General features: G+C 41.6%; 1 protein-coding gene across 5 annotated transcripts in view; it reads right to left on the bottom strand.

The window, feature by feature from the left end:
- erc1b (ELKS/RAB6-interacting/CAST family member 1b) overlaps positions 1-22182 on the bottom strand; it is a 307170-nt gene that overhangs the window by 30187 nt on the left and 254801 nt on the right. For 4 of the 5 annotated variants that reach the window (XM_088649956.1, XM_088649957.1, XM_088649958.1 and 1 more), the window contains one exon: positions 13370-13468. In XM_088649956.1, coding sequence (XP_088506082.1) covers positions 13370-13468 — 99 coding nt within the window. Of the gene's footprint in view, positions 1-10000; positions 10067-13369; positions 13469-22182 lie in introns of all 5 variants that reach the window. The other variant, XR_015942247.1, reaches the window with a different exon arrangement.

The raw sequence follows: 22182 nt of genomic DNA, 5'->3' as shown, positions 1-22182 counted from the left end.
CCTGTTTACCCATCATGACTTGTGTGACATCATTTTTCCAAGACCTTTTAAACAGCTATTCCATCTCCCAGACATGGTTAAAGTTCTGCCATTTCATTTATGTAGCCAAATTAATTGTGTGTTGATTGATTATGATATTTCAGTTGCATACATTTGCTGGAAGCCCCTCAAATAAAAATTCTCTGAAGAGAGATTAGGTCGCTTTAGAAGTCAATGCAGGGATGCTGTTTGCTTTCATAATATTAATATAACATCAACCCAATCTGTAATCCACTCTCTGATTTTGTCACAGAAATCTAATGGTGCAAATATTGCATATTTATACATATATGTGAAGACAGCACTGAAAATAAACCCACAAAGCACATTGCTAAATGTGTCTACACACACAAATAACCTAATCACTCTGACTGAATGACTGTTGATGTGATGGTGACGGATAAATATCAGACTCAGGACTCCTGGGACTCTCTACTGACCCTTGAAGGACAAACATATCAATAGATTTGGACTGTTGACCACAAAGACCCTTGACTCTTCTCTTCCTCTCTGCAACACTGATCACCTCGATCACAAACATCACCTTCTTGAACCATACACCTCTGAAAGCATAGCATTTGCAAAAGGTTCACTGAAGAATCTGTCCATCTGCTCCCTTTCATTATGCCCTCTCTAAAAGAAGCTGTCTTCACCAGATGCTGTGCTGTATTGCATACCTACGTCTACCTGGTCATAGCTCAAGAACCCCTCCTCAAAAAAGACCAGGGGGGAAAAGAAGTCAGACCCCTCAACAATGACCGGCCTCCTTCACATTCTCCCTCTCTCATTTATCACCTATCAGCTCATCGGGTGCCATTTGATACCCACACTGAGAGGCAGGAGACTCGATCAATGCTGTCAGTCAGGCGGTCCATCAGAGACAAGCCACTGGCTCCTTCCTCAAAGACTCCGGAGGCACAGGAAGCCCCAGACGTGGCCTCGAAGCCCAGCTCTACTCATTCAGGTTGGGGGAGGATCCGCGAATCTCAGGCCTCTCTCACAGTAGCTGGACCCTGGCGCACATCGTTTCTCGTGGCTGAGAGTTTTATTGGGCTATCCTCTTTCAGTCTCACTGTGCTACGCATCCATGAGTGTTAAGGGGATAAAGATAAGGAGGGACTGCAAAGCCTCAAACCTGCAAGACACTGACAAGGCCGGTGGGCCTGCCGTCATAAAGTACTTTTCAAGAAAAAGACAAATCACCGCCACAGCATTCGAAAAAACACTGACATGAGAGAATAATGACTGTCAAATAAAGGGTAAGGGGGCGAAGACATGCACACATACCTCCCAAAAGAGAACGAACAGAAACATGTGTAATCCGAGCGCGGAAAGCAGATCCGGGCGGCAGATTAAGGGCAGGTGAGGAGGTCTGTCTTTCCATACTGTCATTTCATAAGCAACTGACCGCACTACCTCCATCCACAACTCTCAATATATCTCGGTAGAGCCATGCTTACACACACACACACACACACACATACATACAGGTTTTTTTTTTTTTGGATCGAAGTTTCTTACCAAAAAGCTCCTACAATACCTTTTTCTGTCTTGCATGCAGCAAAATTACAACAGCCCTCATGTTTTAAGAGATCCAAGATTTATGCATGTCACTGCTCCATTGCTGTAGCTTTTATGAACTTAGAGCCTCGTCACCTATTTACGCAGGTTTTTATATAAATGCCATTAGATTTATACTGGTGGGGGGGTTTATGACCGTTCACTTACATGCCAAAGCTCTCACTCAGTCACTGCCTAATAGAATAAGCAGGTCTTTAATAGCACTGGGTGGGGGAAAGGAGGACAAAAAGCCATGGCATGTTACTGTTGACTCTGGAGAAGGACAGAGGGAATTTTTATACTAGGTAACTCCCAGTGTCACCATCATAGCGCCATTTAAACAGACCATGAAGGCTGCAGTCTAGGGATGGCATTCCATTCATTGTGTGTTTGTGAGCTTGTGTAAATCCACAGCCGTAATGAGCAAAAAAAAAAAACAGAAATAACTGCCAAGTAGGAATTAGCATCTGGAAAAGGGAAGTTAAGCTGTAGTGTGGGTTGCAGTTTCACCCCAGGATGTGGGGGGAGTGACCATGGGGGTCATCACCCTGAAGGTGAGGGGTGTTTGGGTGAAAGAAGGTCCTGACCTCTTCTAGCCAAGGTTGAGGAGTATCATTAACGGGGTGTGTTGAAGAGAAAGCAGAGGAAGGGCTGAGCATGTAGCAATGCTCCAGAACATCTACCCCACTGTGAGGGCAAACCAGACGAGTTAATGACTAAAAGCCTGAACATGACTACAGGGAGCTCAGAAAGCCATGGACAAAAGATTTAAATCAACACCATAAATGTGTCACATTCGACTTCAGCCTAGGAAGACCTTTGACTTGGGTCTGTTCCTTTAATGGCATCCATTTATCTGGGGTCTTAAAAAGCTTTCTGCTGTTTGCATTATTTTTGTTGTTTCTTTGCTGCAGTTTTATGCATTTGTGCATCCCAAGAAACCAAAGTTTGCCTGGATAGCCGAGAAACTGCCTTGATGATGAATGGGAATGCTAACAGATAGCTTTCTCCAGGTATTAAAATTGACTGGGAGTAGTTTTGTTGCAGGAGCATCCCCATGGTCTCATCTTTACAAACTTTCGAGATGGCTCTCTTGTCTTACTGTCAGTGCTACACAAGAGATGAAAAAGAGGAGTTTTAAGAACAGCTGTGGATGGAGAGATCTAAGAGAACCACATCCTGAGGTCAAAGGGTTTCCCCTGTGTAGCACTCAACACCAGAAGACTTACGCCACTACACGAGTAAAGACAGAGGGGCAGAATGGGGCTTCGGGTGGGTTCAAGGGTGCAGAGTTGGTAGAGATGGCTCTAGCAGACTCCCTCTGGCCCGGAGGGTATGAAATACACAATCCTCTGCAATCAAACCTGGTCCTTAGAGACAGGAATAATTTAGGTGTGGAAGAAGTGTGTTAACAGCTCAGTAGTTCAAAGAGAAATTGACACGCATTCACAAAAGCTGGGGTAATACAGGAAAACAACTATTCTTAATATTTTAGTTTAGTATTAATGACATTTTATATTAACATTATCAAGATATTTGAGCTTAATGTGTAAGAAATTTAAAACACTTCAAATAAATAATGTGTGATTCATCCAAAATAAATTGTTTACATCATAGAAATTATCAAAAAAGAAAAGAAACCACATTGTGGACATATGAGATCTCTATACCTTCTTAAAATGAACTCTACACCATTCATGTTAATATAATGTATACTACTGCCCTTCCATTCATACCTACTTTAACATAGCATGAACTTGTGTCCGAGAGTGGCAAGATATCTCTACACATATGCATCTTACATTCATCTCTTTTCTGTTTTATTGATTGATAATAGATGTAGTTTTAGGCCCTCAGTTTTATTTCAGGTTTAATTGGAGAGCTAGTAAAAAGGAAACAGACCAAACAAAGGGCTGGGTGGGGGAAGAGACAAATAGGAAGAAGCTGAAAAAGGAGGAAGAAATAAAAGGAGAGGGAGCAAGGCTGCAGTTTCCACCCGTCCGGTCTCCAACGCTCATTCCGTCCACGGCTGGTTAAGTGCTAAATGAACTGGGAGATTTAAGGTGGTTGTTGGACAGCTTAGGCAGGGTGCAGAATCTGAGCCAGCTCTTTCCTATCAGCCTTAAATCAGACCAGCGCGTCCGCAGGGGGGCCAGAGGGCTCAACCTGCTCAAGGCCCCCCATCCACAGCTCTGGAAAGCATTAAAGCCTATTGACATGCCGGAGGGAGTTTATGAGAGGTATGAAGCTAACATTCAACGAGCAGAGATTAGGACACTGCATGTCTAAAAAAAACGTGTAAAAACAAGAACAATCTGGAAGCAAACACATCAACATGTTTCCAGCGATGAATCCCAGGAAAATAGGGCATTACCAAGCCCTACTTCGGCACCACTTCCAGATGCATTGCTTTTCCAGACCATGCATGATCCTAGTTATTTTAAAACATGCAGTTTCAAGTAATATTAATTTCTTTCAGCTCTCCACTGAAGTGGGAAATGCTCAGACAATTGCGTTATCAGTTAGCAGACTCTCTAAAGTTGTGAGGATTTTCCACAGCTCATGGTCATGGACCATTACTAAGTAATATTACGAGCACTTTCCCCTCCTAACCTGGAGAGGGAAGCTGACGGGCGCAGTGCCCAGGGTAGGGCTCCCACGTCCGCCCGTTAACACATCCAGAAATGGCGCCCTGGACCAGGGGGCCAAAACGTTCCAACCACATAATCCCCACCACAATGAGCCTCGAACTTTACTGTTTCAGCAGCTTGCACAGAGATCGTTGCCACGTTAGGTTCAGTGGGTTTGAGGAGAAAGGAGATTATTTGTTTTGATAACATTGTTCGCAGTCCTTTGGTAATTCTGAGGTCAACAACAGAAATCCATACTTTACCATTGCCAGCACCCACCAATTAATGACAGACTAAAATCAATTTCAAGACTCTGAAGGGAGAACTGATGCAATGGTAGGGCAAAAATAAAAAAAGTTTTCACTAAAATTGCTGTGGTTCGATTGACATCTTTAGACTATTTTCCTAGTTTACCCTCTGACATAGACCAGGCAAGCAGAACCCAGCTGGCCAGTACGTCCTTGGGTTGCCTAGTTCCAAGAGGGAAACCAGAAACATGGATGCGCCATTAAAATGTATTTTTCTTGAGTGATGCATCCTGGGAGACTAGGCCAAGACGTGTGGTTTGCTGAGGCCTTAAAAAGCAGGACAGTCAGGCAGTGAAGCAAGACTGGGCAAACGAAACTGCCCAAAAAAAGCAAAGTTATGCCTGACAGAGAGAGGGGGGAGGAGGGAACATTAAGAATGAGGGAGAGAGGGTGAGAACAAGCACATCAAAAGCGGCACCTTTGTATTTAAAAAAAAGACAAATGCTGTGCCATAAGGCAGATAGAATCCAAATTCACACAACTATTTATAGCTTGAGTGGAAATCGTGAGAAATGGAATGTGTTGAGATAGCTTCTGACATGACTAGTGAACTTAACCTCCCTAAACATGTACCATCTCCAAGCGAGCCAACTCCGAATTCCTTTCAGAAAATACACATATTGACATAATCCGTGAAAAGCAGAGGTGGCGGGGAAAGTCATCGTCTATCCGGTTGATGCTAAGCAGAGTCTCTCTCAGGATCCAGCATGAAACATTGAGCCAAAAGCCTTGACAGAGGAGAGAATCAACACACTCCTATAAGAGCTCTTATAGGTGAGCTAATCCTTCATGACATCATCTTAATGCTCAGATGCTGCCATCGCAACTCTCTTCCAATTGGTCAGTTCAAATGTAGCTGCTGCAGAAATAAAGCCATTCGTCTCGTCTCCAAGGGCAGTCATCGGTCTCTCATCAAGCCGAGTGAGAGGCTCCGATTACAGGGTCAGATAAAACTCACCGCATGCATGCTGCTGGGACCCAACTGGTTGATATCTGTCGCATGCTTGATTGGCTCAGAGACATTTTGCTCCGCTGGCCCTGTGAACAACGGCCATCCGTCAAACAAACTTTGACCCCTGGTAAGGAGCTAGGGTATGTTTCCAATGGCACCCTATTTCCTCATTTCCTATGGCATGCTCTTACTCTGACAAACGGAGAAGCAATTTCTCTCAGAGAGAGAGACTGATTGAGCCATTTGGGGTACATTGACTCTCTTCTGTTCCAGGGATGTAGATCTCAGTTTCACGGTACAGGAAGTGGGGCAGCATGGTTCAGGGGCTCCGCAGAAACCCCAAGTTTGCACTCTGCCAAACGAAGTCCCCCAGACTGAGTGAGGGCCCCACCACTGTCTACCCTCCTGTCTGCACCAGGCGCATGGAGCCAGAGGCCAGTTTTATATTGAAATCATATGGAGGTGGGAAGGTTTCAACAACGACCCCCTGCAACTTCCCTCGCCACCACATGTTTCCCATTTTAATCTAATTATAAATATTTGGACTGGAATCAGTTGGAACTGACAGAAAGAAAAAAGTCAAGCTGGAATAAACAATGCAAGTACAAAAGGCAAATAAGAAAGCAAACATGCATTTTGGGTTCATATTAATGACTAAAACAGAGCTGTTTAAATTTTCCCCCTCTGACCGCCGAGCCATTTTTGAGCTGAAAGAAGAAGAAGAAAAAAATCCAAGTCAGCAACAAGGTCTCTGTTCTCTCACTGAGGGGCGGGACAGTTTTAATAATGTGGGCAAATGGTGGGTGGTTGTGCTCATGGGACGGGTTCAGCAGAGGTTACACCTTAGTTGCTCCAGCGGGACGGGTACCCACTGACCCCTGGAATATGCTAGCATTTGCCAAACTCCGTTTCAGAGTTTTCCATTGAATTGCACCATCCAAAATGTTCGTAATGTCTAAGGTCGTCAACCAGAGGTGACACAACAATGGAGTCTTCATTACTTCTTTACTTCACATACTAACACCCGCTCTGGCATCATGTCATATGTGAGGCACTTTAAAAACAACCTTTGTGACAAACGAAAGAAAGAGTGATGTGATAATTGGAGAGGCAGATGCAGCCCGTGAAAAATAAAACTGAATGATTGACCTGTTTAGAGAGAATAGATACAACTGGTTGACACCTTTCTTGGTCACAATGGCATCCCACACCAGGTATTGTGCTTTCCATATCAGCATAAAATGAAACGACAATCAAGTTCATAGTGAACACTCTTTCTGCACAAATCCAGGCTAAAACTGAAGTAATTCAAACAGACAAGATGACAAATAAACAGTTACTCCAGGTTATGATGCTCTGTCAGTCCTTCTGACAGCTCAGTCTGTCTTGATTTTTACCTGAACGCAGAGCTCACAAATATTCTGTTAGCAAAACAGAAATAGCTCTGAAAGAGTCAAGCCCCTTCACTCTTGGGTGTACATTTCCAGAACGCCCCACGCATCATCACACAATAACACTGGAATAATGCACCAGTTATCCATTTAAAAGGAGGTCACAGGATACAAAGCAACCCCCTAGAACAAGAACACAGACACAAAAAAAAGTCAAGTGCCAGTGAGCATCTGTAAACACACATCTAGCGATGCACCACACAGTCAGATTAAAACAAACTGCATTTGATCATGGCCGAAAGCGATTTCAGGGTTGTGGTGGGTTATCGTGCCAAACGGCGAGCAATTAAACAGGTCTCGACCACCCACAATTCAACATGACGGAGATCAGAGTCATGTTGAGATTATTACCTTCTCTAATCATGCGCTTGTACGGTACAACTTCAGCCCCCCCCCTGCCTCTACCTTGGCCTGAGAACACGGTTCCGAGAACACGACTGCCCTTTTATGTGAGCCTTAATACATTTAGAGGCCTGAGGGTCTTGATCTCCCCTGCTAAATGCCATTACAATTTTTACATGGTCATATGATACTCAAAGAGTGACTGTAATATTAGGGTTACATGTACGGTTTGGCACCACGGGTATAGTGGACGATCAGAATTCTTCATCGAAACATATCGGACTGAACAGCTTAGCGGTTCAGACATTAAGAACTGCAAACGAAGCAAAAACATTAGCAAAAGGGGCCCATTAGTTGCCTGAAATAGGACACAGTGTATGTGGGCAGCTGTTCGGATTAAAAACCTCCCTTCACACTGCTGAGACACTCGGCCCACAGCTCACACAATTCCACTCTGTTCTCCAGCGCTCCGCTACGCCTAATTGCACTCGCAGTATATGCGCTTTACCGCATGCGACTGTTCATGCGACAGACATGTGTTATCTGTGGGCTGCATCGACAGGGAGCGACCTGCTAATTAATTACTGTCAAAATGCCACATGGCATTTACCGTCACCATGGGCATGGGGCAACGACTCTGATGGGAGAACGCGAACGCTTGCGCATGTGTCCTATGGCTTGAACATGTGTGGCTCATATGTATTCTACGGTCTATCTGTTACCTCAAAACCATCCATCAAAACTGTCAGTGTGCAGGCAAATATGAGAATGTTGTTGTTTTTTTGGAGGGAAAAGACAGGAAAAGACCAGAGCAGTCAGAAGACAGACGGGTCGATTTGTTCCTTGGCTGGCTGAGTAAAATAATAAAGGTGGAGGGAAGAATTCAACTGTCTGCGTGACAGAAATTCTGAATGAATGTTCGACACAGGATGAGAAAGGATATGCCAATTCAATGGCTGAACTCATGTATCGAAATCAAAAAAAACTTTAAGGACTCAAGATAAAATTATTTACTTATGTAAACATTCATTCATTTTCCTTCGGTTTTGTCCCTTAGAGCTGTTTTATACTTCTGCATTGAGTGATCGGCTTGACCCACGGCAGTTGTGCATACATACTTCAGCATGCTGTTTGTGTTGCTCTGCAATAACACTTCCAAAATGCTAACTGGCATTAGGTTTTTATTTTTCTCTGTGTCGTGTTTCTCGCTAGTGTTTTCTTTTTCTGAATGCAACCTTAATTTAGAAGTAGCTCAAACTCACTCATTCTGAGGCAGGAACTGGCGGACATGCAACAACTTAAATCGTAAGGTAAACACAAAACAATAGCTTCCACCTGGAGCTCCTTCACGGTACTCGACGCTTGTAAACACTCGCTTCAATGGGTTTGCGTAACTTTCATGCCCGCCCACACTCGTCAGTGCTACCAAGCTGACCAACCACAGAGCTTGCGCTACGCCTCCTTGCGATGTGTAGTTACATTTTTTGAGAGGTGCGCGTCAGCGTCGGTGTTGGCGATGGCTATGACGAGGAGTATGCGACTGGCACAGGCTGTGCCAGACTATAAACATGTGTTTGACACAGAAATGTGTCTTTTAGTGCTAGTTCCACCAGGAAGACCTAATGTCACATCACTCATCAAAATCAGTTCCAACCAATAGCCACGAGACACAAAGAATACATAAGCTGACCATTCATTTCATTCATTTGGTTGCAGGTACCGACGCAGATGTTCACCCACCATCCTCCCCACCACCACCAGGTTGGCCCTGTCCAGGGGAGAAGGCTCCGCCCCAGCCTTCATCCTCAGCAGTGAGAGCTAGATCTAAAAGCTACGGAGGGGGGCCTCCACCAAAGAAATCCTATGTTTTGTTAAATGATACTCTTGTTAAAATAATACTCATCAATAAATGTAATTTAATATCATAATTATCTCCCTGGTCTTCCTGGTAGAAGTATAAATCAGACTTTATTTATCAGGGGTTACCACAGCGGAATCCTTCCAGTCGCAACCAAGTACTGGGAAACACCTAAACAAGCTCACATTCATAAACTTTGGCCAATTTAGTTTATCCAATTTACCGATAGATCACGTCTTTGGGGGAAAACAGAGCACCCGGAGGTAACCCACGCCAACATGGAAAGAACAAGCAAACCCTACAAAGAAATGCCAACAAACCCAGCTAGTACTCAAACCAACGACCTTCTTGCTAAACAATGTTTCTCAAACAGTTTTGTTTCAGGACCTGGATTTTATATTAGAAGTAGCGATCCACCATAGCATCAAAAATGTCTTCATGGCACCAATTTAAAGTGGCCTAAACACAAGATTTAAATATGTATGCATAATTCTCTGACTAAGATTTGGTCCCAAAATATGTAAATTAATCAATAAGAACACTCTTTGAATGCTACAATAAAAAATAAAAAAATCATTGCAAAAGAATGACATGCTAATTTATATGATAACATGTTCTCTGTATGATATATGCAGGTCTTGTTTGACAGTTTATGAGGATAAAATTAATATATAAACACACAAGCGGCACAAATATGTATACCAAAATGAGGCAGACAAAACAAAAACACACATAACAAAATAAAATCACATGAAACACAAGAACAACGAGAAAAGATGCTGGAAAAACACACTCAAAAACAAATGATGAAATACAAGAGGAAGAGCGTCATTCCCCATGTATATGTAGACGTTTCTCACCCTTCTGAACAAAATGGCTGGTAGAGGGCACATGATTGGCTATGCCCAAATGCCCTCCTCATCGTCCTATTGGTGGAAAATTAGTGCAGGTTTAATCCAAGGCAGCATGGGATTGGAGAAAGAAGTTATTAGTGGGTGAGAGCAAGCCGTTAATTGCATTGAAAGTTCATGTTTGGTGAGCATTTTCCCCAGTAGTGAGTCTATACTACTACATGTTGTGAAAAAATTGCTTAATGTAACACAGAAGACACCACTTTCTCATTAATTTCCCCATATCTCAACAGTGAGTTAAGGCTGATTAGTTTGTCATTGAACCCAAGTGAAACAGTGCATTAAAAGTAACTGCTTTCACCCAGAAAATGGGAGGCTTTGCTGAAACAGGAATTGAAACCATGGCAGTATGAGCTCAAAATGAGTAACACACGTAACCTCTACCCCATCTATCCTGGATGGCTGTGGAAAATACCTGTAATGAATGCTTTTCTGAGGTCCCTGATGGTCCCAGCTCTGCCGTGGTGGTGTTTAGGTGATAACAGTGTGATCGGAGAGGTTTGGAGAGGGCTCAGGTGTTGATGTGTGAGGGTGCTCTTACTTAAGTTGGAAATGTGTACGTGAGAAATAAAGATCACAGGGAAAATGTGAGCTAAGTGTTTTCTTGGCAATCGAGAAAGACAATGAAAAGAGTTTGTGATGGGGGAGATTCCCTGGGATGGCAGAGTTCTGTGTGTGCGTAAGAGATTGAGTGTGCAATTGAGTGTGTGTTTCAATGAGCATACAGTACATACATGGATGGGAATATTGGGATAGGCACTGAGTTCTGGGCAGAACATAGCTGACTGATGGGTTTCTTTCAGCATGTGAATTAGGATGTAGCACTTGAACTCCAGCAGTCCACCGACAGGTATGACACACCGCGTTTAGCGCATCAAGTCATGTCATAACAACCAGTAGGATTTGTGCTTCCTGGGAGAGCTGGGACCGAAGAATGCAACATGCTGTCATTTTCTCTTTGAATTTCACTCTCTATTCATCCTTTATCATGTCAATTCTTTCCTCTTTCTTTCTCCATATGAACTAATTCCTGTTGGACAGCCATCCAGAGGAGAGAGGCTTAAGGCGAAGGAATTCGACGTTTAAAAGCAACAAAGAACAAAGCCAGTTAAATCTTCCAGAGTCATCCCGTGTGCTGCAACTATTCCAAGAAAAGCACTCATATGTGTGTGTGTGTGTGTGTGTGTGTGTGTGTGTGTATGTGTGCGCGCACGTTCATGAATGAGAAAATGGGAACATTTCTTTTTCTTTTGATGACCCAATATGAAATAATACACACATTGGAGCTGAGGATGCTGTGCCTTATTGGATATGAAATATGTAATTTCCTGTTGTTTATGTTTGGTTATAATGGCTTTTATAAATCAGGACAGAGCCCTTAGGGGTAAATCAGATATGTATGAGTGAGAGAAAGAGAAGAGAAAGAAAAAGTTTAAACTCATTTCTGTGTTTACTTAGAATTTTTAAAAACTTAAAATGTTTTTGAGGGATTTAGAGAATTTTTGGCATTATTTATATATCCACTTAAGGGCCACTTTATTAAGTACACCTTACTAGTACCTGGTTGGACCACTTTTGCCTTTAGAACTGCCTTAATCCTTTATCGCATAGATTCAACAAGGTACTATGAATATTTCTCAGAGATTTTGGTAAATTTTGACATGATAGCATCACGCAGTTGCTGCAGATTTATCGGTTGCACATCCATGACGCGAATATCCTGTTCCACCACATCCCAAGGGTGCTCTATTGGATTGAGATCTGGTGATTGCAGTACCGTGAACTCATTGTCATGTTCATAAAACCATTCTGAGATGATTCGCGCTTTATGACATGACACGTTATCCTGCTGGAAGTAGCCATCAGAATATGGGTGCACTGTGGTCATAAAGGGATGGACATGGTCAGCAACAATCCTCAGGTGGGCTGTGGCGTTGACACGAAGCTTAGTAGGGACTAATGTGTCCAAAGTGTGCCAAGAATATATGCCCCACACCATTACACCACCACCAGCCTGACCTGTAGACATAAGGCAGGATGGATCCAAGCTTTCATGTTGTTGACACCAAATTCTGACCCTAACATTCGAATGTCAGGGCAGAAATCAAGACTCATCAGACCAAGCAACGCTTTTTCCAATTTTCTACTGTCCAATTTTGGTGAGCCTGTGTGAATTGTAGCATCAGTTTCCTGTCCTCAGCTGACAGAAGGGGCACTCGATTTGATCTTCTGCTGCTGTAGCCCATCCGCCTCAAGGTTGGACATGTTCAGAGATGCTCTTCTGCATACCTCAGTTGTAACGAGTGGTTATTTGAGTTACTGTTGTCTTTCTATCAGCTTGAACCAGTCTGGCCATTCTCCTTTGACCTCTGGCATCAACAAGGCATCTGTGCCCACAGAACTGTCGCTCACTGGATATTTCCTCTTTTTTGTTCTCTATAAACCCCAGAGATGGTTTTGCTTGAAAATCCCAGTAGATCAGCAGTTTCTGAAATACTCAGACCAGCCCGTCTGGCACCAACAACGATGCCACATTCAAAGTCACTTAAATCACCTTTCTTCCCCATTCTGATGCTCGGTTTAAACTGCAGCAGATCACCTTGACCATGTCTACATGCCTAAATGCTGCCAAGTGATTGGCTGATAAGAAATTTGCGTTAACAAGCAGTTGAACAGGTGTACCCAATAAAAGTGGCCGGTGAGTGTTTTTATATATATTAGTACAGGGCAAGTTTAACACTTGCAAAGTCGACAGTTATAGCCCTGATTCACTTCAAGCAAATACACATAAAATACAGTCGATTTTTTTGTTTTGTTTTTTAAACAAATAAAGGCCAAAATCAAGTTTTTGTCAGGGGTTTAAAACAATCTAACTTTCTACAAAAATATACACTGGCTGGTAAACACTTTCAGACATGTATGTATGTAACAAGCATGATGATGCACGACTCCACCCACTTTCATGTGTAAAGTCTTATCCTGTCCATTCCCTTGATTCATTCTGTGGTCAGACATAAAAAGGAAGGCTGGAAGGCTGCTTTATAGTAGGAATTTAAGAATAGTTCTAACTAAAAACGATGCTTTTGCTGTTTAATAATGCACACAATTTGATAAAAATGTTTTGACGCCTAAACGAAGAACAAAAACGAATGCTGCTGTCAGTTTATCGGGGCCTTTGGAGTTTGTTTAAATCACTAATCATAAATATCGTCAATAACAACAGTGTTGCTTGCTTTGGCAAAAAAAAATGCTTTTAGATATACAGTATGAGGGCTAAAGAGCAAAGTAGATCTGTAGGGTGCACCCTGATTGGCTCACCTGGTCTGGAGAGGGCTTGTGATTGGTTTGGTCAGAATTGGAGGCCTTGTGGTGGTCATCCTCATAGTTATCAGCCATTAACTTCATGCGGTTCTGCGTCTGTAAAAGATCAAGCTCACGGTCAGCTACTGCCAAAACACACAAGTACGGACACACGGTCATTTTAAAATGAGCCCCGTCTGACTTTAAGCCTGGTAGTCTTTGGGGCTTGAGTTATCAAATCTCCATCTCAGCCCACGCTGTTAGGAGTGGAAATTTTATCTGTATGAATTCAATTACAAGCATTATAAGAAGTGATTCTGATATTCGTTTTGATAGACAGAGTATTACTTCAAGCCCTACAGCGAGAAGGGGATCACAGCGTATTCACGCAAGTTTCAGCTGGAATGGATTTGAGCGAGGAGGGGGAAAAGCGAGCGACGGAGATCTTTTAAACCCAGAGGAGAAGGGTGTGAAAAAGCAATAACAGAGACAGTGAGAGAAAAGCCGAGATGTAGAGAATGGAGAACAAAACACCAGCTCCTCTCAAATATAAACACATATGCACACTCACCTCCCTGCTTGACACAGATTCAAGCCTCCACATGCTCCAACCAAAGCACAGTTTTAACAAGCGCCCCAAGCTTTTACTGTCTACTTCTTAGATTAGAAACGTGCTAATTTTTACGGATAAGAGGATACGAGTGTGGTGCTCATGTGGGCGGCATGATTTTGAATCCAGCATGCAACGTTTAAAGATTTACAAATCATTAATACACAAAATAAAACACCCTTAAAGACACAAAATAACATTTATTTTCTATATAAAGTTTATTAGAGATGCACTGATATGGACATTTTCACAGATACCGATAACTCTATATTTTAAAGCCCATAACCGAAATAGAGTCCAACTAATATAGTTATTGATATGAAATTTTCAAATATAGATCAAACTTCTAAGATATCCAAATTGATCATCTTTGATATGTCAGAATGATCTCATTATCATATTGGGATAACATTAAAAATATTAAGCTGATACTGTTATGACAGAAAATATATTGTCCATTCCTACACTTTTTATACCACAGGTGTCCAATCAGTTCCTGGAGGCCTAAAACTCTGAACAGTTTAGTTCCAACCCTAATTAAACATACCTGATCAAACTAAATAGGTCTTTTAGGCTTGTTTGAAACCTACAGGTAAGTGTGTTGGAGCAGAGTTAACTAAACTAAACTGTGCGTTCAACACCCGTTTTATACCCTCCATTCATTCATCCATTCATTCATTTTCGTCTGCTTAACCGGTGCCGGAATTATATTAAAAGTGCAGCTTTTTTGTTTTTTAGTCCCTGACATACAATTTATTTTTATATTATGTCCAAAAGTGCAGCACAATCATTCTTTAAAGCTTCTCATTTTATAGTATACATCACAAATTGATTCATTTTCCTTCAGCTTACTCTCTATTTCAGAAGTCACCACAGCAGAATGGACTGCCAACTATTCCAGTACGTTTTAACGAAGCAGATGCTCTTCCAGCTGCAACCCAGTACTGGGAAACACCCATATACACTTTCTTTCATACACACACTCATACGCTATGGACAATTTAGTTTATTCAATTAACCTATAGTGCATTGTTTTTGGACTGTTGATGAAACCAGAGCACCCGGAGAAAACCCAAAACCAACACGTGAAGAACATGCAAACTCCACATAGAGATGCCAACTGGCCTAGCTGGGACTCAAACCAGCAACCTTCTTGGTGTGAGGTGACAGTGCTAACCACTGAGCCACCGTGCCACCCCTACATAACGAGTTAACACTTGAAATGGCATGAGGGTTAATAAATGATGGCAGAACTATCATTTTTGGGTGCGCTATTAATGTAAACAAGTTGGGGTGAAAGTTTTATTGGTCGGATCTTTCCAGTCCGATCATTCGTCATCCGTCATTCGTCATTCGTTTTTAATAAATAAAACCATTGGAAATGACATCTAAGGCACGAATAAGAAATAATGCACAATTACTTTTGGCAAGTCAACCATTACATCTGACTCTACAAACACACGGCAATGAGAATATTCGATGAAATGAATAAATAAGACATGACTTTCGAATGAGAGCGGACCCACACCCTGCCCTTCCGGATTCTTCGGCTTGTTTCCCGGCTGCTCCCTGACCAGAATGTGATGGTTGGGCTCTCTCTGTTTAGTTTTCTCACCCTCTTCCCTCCACCTCCTGCACTCCCCAGTTTTTTTCTCTTATCCTCTCCCTCTGTTACAGTAATAAACATAACGTTAACTGACCGCCAGGAGTTTAATAGGCCACATGACCAACAGTTCTGCATTTTTAGGTCAGAATTAAACCAGTACAAGTGGCCTGAGTGAGAGTTAACATTACAAATATATAGTACACCCAAAGAAATTAAAACTGTGTCATCATTTACTAAGCTTTGCAAATTGTTGCAAGCCTGTATTGTTTCTTTCTTACAGTATATGGAACGAAAAGGTTTTTAAAATACTGTAAAACCTCATTCATTCATTTTCTTTTTCGGCTTAGTCCCTTTATTAATCTGGGGTCGCCACAGCGGAATGAACCGCCAACTTATCCAGCATATGTTTTACGCAGCGGTTGCCTTTCCAGCTGAAACCCATCACTGGGAAACACCCATACACTCTCATTGACACACATACACTAAAGCTAATTTAGCTTTTTTCAATTTAGCGCACGTCCTTAAATTTGTGGGGGAAACCGCAGCATCCAGAGGAAACCCACTTCAACACGAGAAGAACATGCAAACTCCATACAAAAATGTTGACCCAGCCAAGGCTCGACCCGGGGTTTTCCTGCTGTGAGGTGATTGTGCTACCTACTGTGCCACCGTAACACCTAATAATAATAATAATAATAATAATTAATTCCTAACAATTATATAGCGCTATTTTGGACACTCAAAGCGCCTAACATATTTGTGGGAATCCCTTCATCCACCACCAGTGTGCAGCATCCACCTGGATGGATAGCCATATTGTGCCAGACAGCACACCACACACCAGCTAATTGGTGGAAAGGAGGCATGCTGAAGCCAATTATGATATAGGGATGGTTAGGAGGCCATGATGGACAGTGGGCAAATTTCGGTCAGGATGCCGGGGTTAAATCTCTACTCTTTTTCGAAGGACATCCAGGGATTTTTTAACAACCACAGAGAGTCAGGACCTTGGTTTAACCGTAAGACGGCCCTCTATTTAGTACTGTTTGTTACTTTTCTCTGTCCCTCTCATTCCCAAAAATGACACTTGTGTTGTAGCTTTTATAACATTCCTGGTGAGACATTTATTATTATTAATAAATGTAATCACCAACACCCAGTCCTATCCATTTCACTGTGGATTAAAGATGTTTTTTTGTTTTCTTAAACTAGAGAAAATCACACACAAAATTAAAGAAACTTGTGGCGACATCTATAAAACTTGTAGATTATTTAAGAAAGTGGAATATTTCTGAAAGTGTGAATATATTGCTTCTCTGGAAATATTGCTTTCCTTCCCACGAGTTTAAGATTGATAATCAACATGATCTTAAATATAATAATATTTATATATGCTCAAAAAGTCAAAGATTTGGAACAAGTTTAGAAAACAGACATCAACACTACACCGACAAGGTGCCTCTGGATGCCTTAATTTCTTGTGTAGACACGACTTGATCTCTACCTGTTAACAAGCCACTTAGTCAGAGGTTAAATGAAAATATTGAACAAACAACCTCTGAGCAGCTCTTAGACACCCTGCACTCAACAACCTCTCAGTTTTTCACTCTGCCCCAGAAGGCAGCAGTAAACATGGAGGCCTAGAAGCGGCAAGGGGAAGCCATAATAGCCTCTGGAAAAAAAACTGCAACATTTTAGATCAACTGTCACTACCTCACGAGGAAGAAAATACCCCATTCGAGACAATTTGTTCCACATGCTCAGTGGGTTAGTGCGAAGGATTCGGGGCGAGAGTTCGGAAAGTCAGGCTAAAGCTCTCCAGCTTGTAGCATGTAAATCCTGGTACAGTCTTACATACAAGCATAAAAGTTATCAAGATGAAGGAAGAGGGAAAAACTTTTTTTGGCAACTCTACTACCATTAGACAGACTCTACATGCCTTTCCCAGCGTGAACATGCATTATTCATTTCCTATCCTGAAGAATTAGAAAAAAAGAAACGTATGCTAAAAAATAATAAACAGTAAAAACAAACTGTTTGGCTCGAAGCTGTAAGATTTCAGGGTTTGGAGGGCATAGAGCACCTACAGATGACTCTGGAGAGGCCACTGGAGAAAGAGAAACTCATTTGCAAAGCAAAAGAGAGAACGAGAGAAAGGGGGAGGTGGTATTTGCTTATTTGCCGGCTCACGAGTGAAGTGGTTTTCGATACCGACCGAGTTTAGTGGGGCGCAGGGACTCATAAAATGTTTATTGAACTGCACTGGGGAAATCTTTGCTCATAGGTCTGTACAATCAAACAAGTGTGTGTATACATGCACTGGGGCGCAATCTTGTTTCTGACATTGTGACTCACTCAAGAAGCAGTTCACCTAAAACATTCACTCACTCTCACGGCATTCTAGACTTTTTCTTCAGCAAAAGGCAACATTTAGCCTATGAAACACAAGCTTTTTTTGTAAATATACATGTATATATGTATTTAAAAAGACACAAGAGAGATTATAGGTTACTTTTAATTTAGTTCATTCTGTTCTTTTGGTCTGCATCAACAGAATTCTACATTTAGTGCTGGTTTGCTCAGCATTCACATTGTTATTTTCAAGACTAACTTAAAAACACAAAAACAAACACTTTTATCATACATTTTGTGATAGGGTCTTTAGAATATCCAAAATATGCTGCATGCTGGGCTGTATTGTCCTTATAAATTGGGTAACACTTTAGTTTGATGGTCCATTTGAGTATTAATAGACTGTCTGCATAATATCTGTTGATGCTGCTGCTAAACACACATTTAACTGACTAGAAGAAACTTTGCAAGTACTGCACATGTCAATTTACACTAACCCCAACCTTAACACCAACCTTAACAGTCTAAAATACCCCAACATATAACCCAACTATAGGTTATTATAACACCTTCCCGACTATGGGTTATTTTAACCCAATGTATTGGGTTATTTTGATTAAATGATATTTTTTCCATTCTGGTATTAGTATTGCTTCTATTACTAGTACTACTATTAATTTTATAATTATGACTGTGTAAATAAATAACATACAGTAATAAAAAAATTGAAAATGCCATTTCCCATAACATTTTAATTCCAGCACTTGTTAAAATAAATCAGGAATCACAAACAATGAAGAAACAGAACGAAGTACAGACAGTTATAAACCGTGCAAGCAGAAAATCATGTGTTGATTGAGCAGAATGTACAATACAATGTACAATACATTTTAACCACATTCAAACGCTTCTAAAAGATTATCTTGGATAGTGAAATAAATATATAAACACGACATGGAGAGCTAATTTGATAAAAAAAAAAAAACAATAACATTATTGCGCTACAGCTTAAATAAACTTTAACGGAAAACAACATTACGCATGCATATTAATACAGCTGTTCTGTGTCAATTAAATCAGTGGACTGTTAAAATTAACATTTTTAAGCCAACTGGTTGATTTATTAAACAAATAACAAACTAAAGGTTAATTATAACCCAACAAAGCACCAAATATTTAACTCAACTAGTCAAGTTATTAATAAAAACTCTAATAAAGGTTAAAAAATAACCCAACAAAGCATCAAATAAGTTTAACTCAACCATTGGGTTAAATACATAAAACAACATTTTTTAGAGTATAATACAGTCTCAGGAATTCCTCAGTTCATTTGTATTGTGCAACACTGTGATGACAAAAATGAGGCATGTTTGTGCATTGTCTTTTTTTATAGTTGCATTTTGGGACATCAAGTCCTGTTTAGGTTCGTTTAGATGCCTTTGCCATGCATGTTGCATTCATATTTCATCTTAACCGCTCTAAAATGGGATTGAAAGTGAACCAAGACCCATATTTGCAGTGGTCCTGGTCTGCTTGTTTGGTATGCATCAAGGTTTGGAAGGCAATGTGCACATTTATTCAAATCAACTGAACAAAAACAGAGTAATTGCACCTACTTCTGCAGTTTGCTTGTTCATTTTGCCTTTAAATGTCAGTCTTTCACCTTAGTTCATCATCTGAGTGGATTTGTATTATAAAAGTCGAGCTTTTGAAAATGTGACAGAAAAACTGGTGTGAATATTTTTCTACACATCATCTTTTGGGTTCCACGGTAAGAAAGAAAGTGTATCATTTTTCATTCAGTCAAACCGAGGAACCTTCTCAGGGTTAATAAAATGATTTATGAGGCAATACTGCAAATCTGCCATAATTTTCCTAAAACATGCCAGAGTTACTTAAACATCACTAACAGAGTTCCCTTTACCTCCCCCACGGGCTGACCTGCTCTAACTTACTGAGAATGCAAACACCGAGATGATTTTCAAAACCGTTCAAGCTCACGCCGTTGTTTTGAAAACAGGTGAGGGGTGTTATACAGTTGCCACTCTCCAAGCGGAAGAGGCCCTCTGCCAGGAGATAAACTCGCTCCGGAGGGGAGAACGAGGGAGAGGAGACAAATTGCTACAAATGTCCATGTGTGCCCTTCGACCCTTGTCCATGATCTAGACAATGACATCATGTACCCAGCGTTAGTAGGAGCCACTAAAACCTCCTGGATTTACTTTGGCAGAACATCCGACCTTCGCGCAATCTGCAGACGTGCCTTCGAAAACACGGACAATGGAAGACAAGCGGGGAGGACTCTCGGAAGATGTCGAGCGGGTCCATGGGGAGGTGTTTGTGTATGTATACGAGGAAAGAGAGAGGTGCGGGGGAGAGCGCTTTAGAGAAACCGGATCTCCTCAAAGGGCTGGAGGGGTTCTGAAGAGCCGATCCCAGATGGCTACGGAACAAGGAGGCACACTCCGAACTTAACAGCTCATATGTGAGCCATAAAGCAAAGAAGAAAGGAAAGGTGGCCTGTGCTGGAAGAGGAGAGAACAGTTGGTGGAGAACACATGCTAGAGGCAACTTTTTGAGCAAACGATGTTACATAGGTTATTTACTTTTGAGAATGGGCACCAAAGTTGCATCAGGATCCGGTTGCACTATTTAGTTGCTCTCATTTGGTCGGCCATTGATGGAAACATTTCCCAACATTGCTCTAAAAGTTGTCCATTGTATCATCAGCATTAGAGATGGACTTGGAGAGAAAGAGGAGGTCGGGAAATAATGTACCCAACGCAGAACGAGATGTTTCAGCTAGCAGGCTAACAAGCAGACGGATAAGCGAGACTTGCGTTAAGAAGCCCTCCCTAATTGTAGGAGCCCCTTACATCCATGTGTAATAAAATTTACCATGAAACCAGATCCCCGTCTGAGTGGCTCATGGCAAGGGAATGGTTCTCCCTCTATGTGTGTGTGTACATGTGTGTCGGGGGTTCAGGAATCCAGCACATGGGGCTCTGCTTCTCTGCTTTCCCCCCCCCTTGTTCCAGGACCTCACTTTCCTCAAAATTCCTTCGGCTACAGGCAGTGATATGGACTTGATAAAGCTGAGCGGATGAGGGACACACACTGAGCCCAGTTGCTTGAGCGTGCAAAAAACATAATACAACTGCTCAAGTTACTGCCACCAGCACAAAACATCTAAAAGCATGATGCTGGAATGCTTCTAAGTGCCACACTTTCCTGTTCTTTCTACTTCCCTTATCCGTCTTAGCATTTTCATCTCTCTTTTTTTACCCTGCATACCTTGATTGCTTGTTTGGATTTTTCCCTCTCCTGCTCTCTCTCACATTCACTTTCTCTCTCTCGGCTCTTATGATAATTGTCAGGAATGCTGACCTCAATTCTTTGGTTTCCTTCCCAACTGGAGAGCTCATTTGCTCACTTAATCTAATCATTTTCACAATTATTCTACTTCTCCACCATTATCATTTCTCTCGCCCCCTTCCACCCTTTCCCCCAGTCTACTGCGACTCAGAAATGCTGACGCGTTGCCAAAAGATGGAGGAAAAATTGAAAAAAAAAAAAACAAACTCAAAAGCGCTGACTCACATTTCTCTAAATTCACTGAGATATCAAAGAGCTTTTTGTCAGGCTCATAATTGGGGTCACGGAAGTGAAACGACATAACGAGAGCCCTTCCTACCTCTAGAGTAAAGTGACCTCTTTATAGCCCTGCGTGACCTCTGGAGTTCACCACCTCAATCTACTTCCTCTCCATCCCACCTTTTCATGCCTTGCCTCATTTAGCTTTAGTATAAGACATTAAAATGACATGATGCCGTGTGTAGCAGTGCACAAACTGCTGAACAAAACTGCTTTCCCAATTATAAGAGCAAGGCTAATGGCCAAAAACATGGAAACACTGCCAGACATATGACATCTCCATCTTAAAGTTCTTCTGAATTAACATACACATTGTTTCCTTGAAAATGAACAGACATGTCAGCCTGGTTGTGGCACAGTTAAAGCTTTCAAATGCACATGCAGTAGCTATTTATTGTGTATTGAATGATGTAATCACCATAATTACTATATTTAAAAGTTGCATAATAATTGAGGAGGCGTTTAGCATTTCAAACCATGTTTAGTCTTTGGAACAGGCATGATTTCATAACTTTGAATGACACTGAGTATGACTGCACTGAAAAAGATTATTAAAGACTTAGCTTTAATGCTCTTCTACAAACCATTAGTAAAAAAACAAAACAAAAA

This window comes from Danio rerio, chromosome 4 (genome assembly GCF_052040795.2).
Source record: "Danio rerio strain M-AB ecotype USA chromosome 4, GRCz13ab, whole genome shotgun sequence".
In the NCBI taxonomy this organism is placed as follows: Eukaryota; Metazoa; Chordata; class Actinopteri; order Cypriniformes; family Danionidae; genus Danio; species Danio rerio.
The sequence above is the reverse complement of the archived record's forward strand: the minus strand, read 5'-3'. Positions and strand labels throughout refer to the sequence as shown.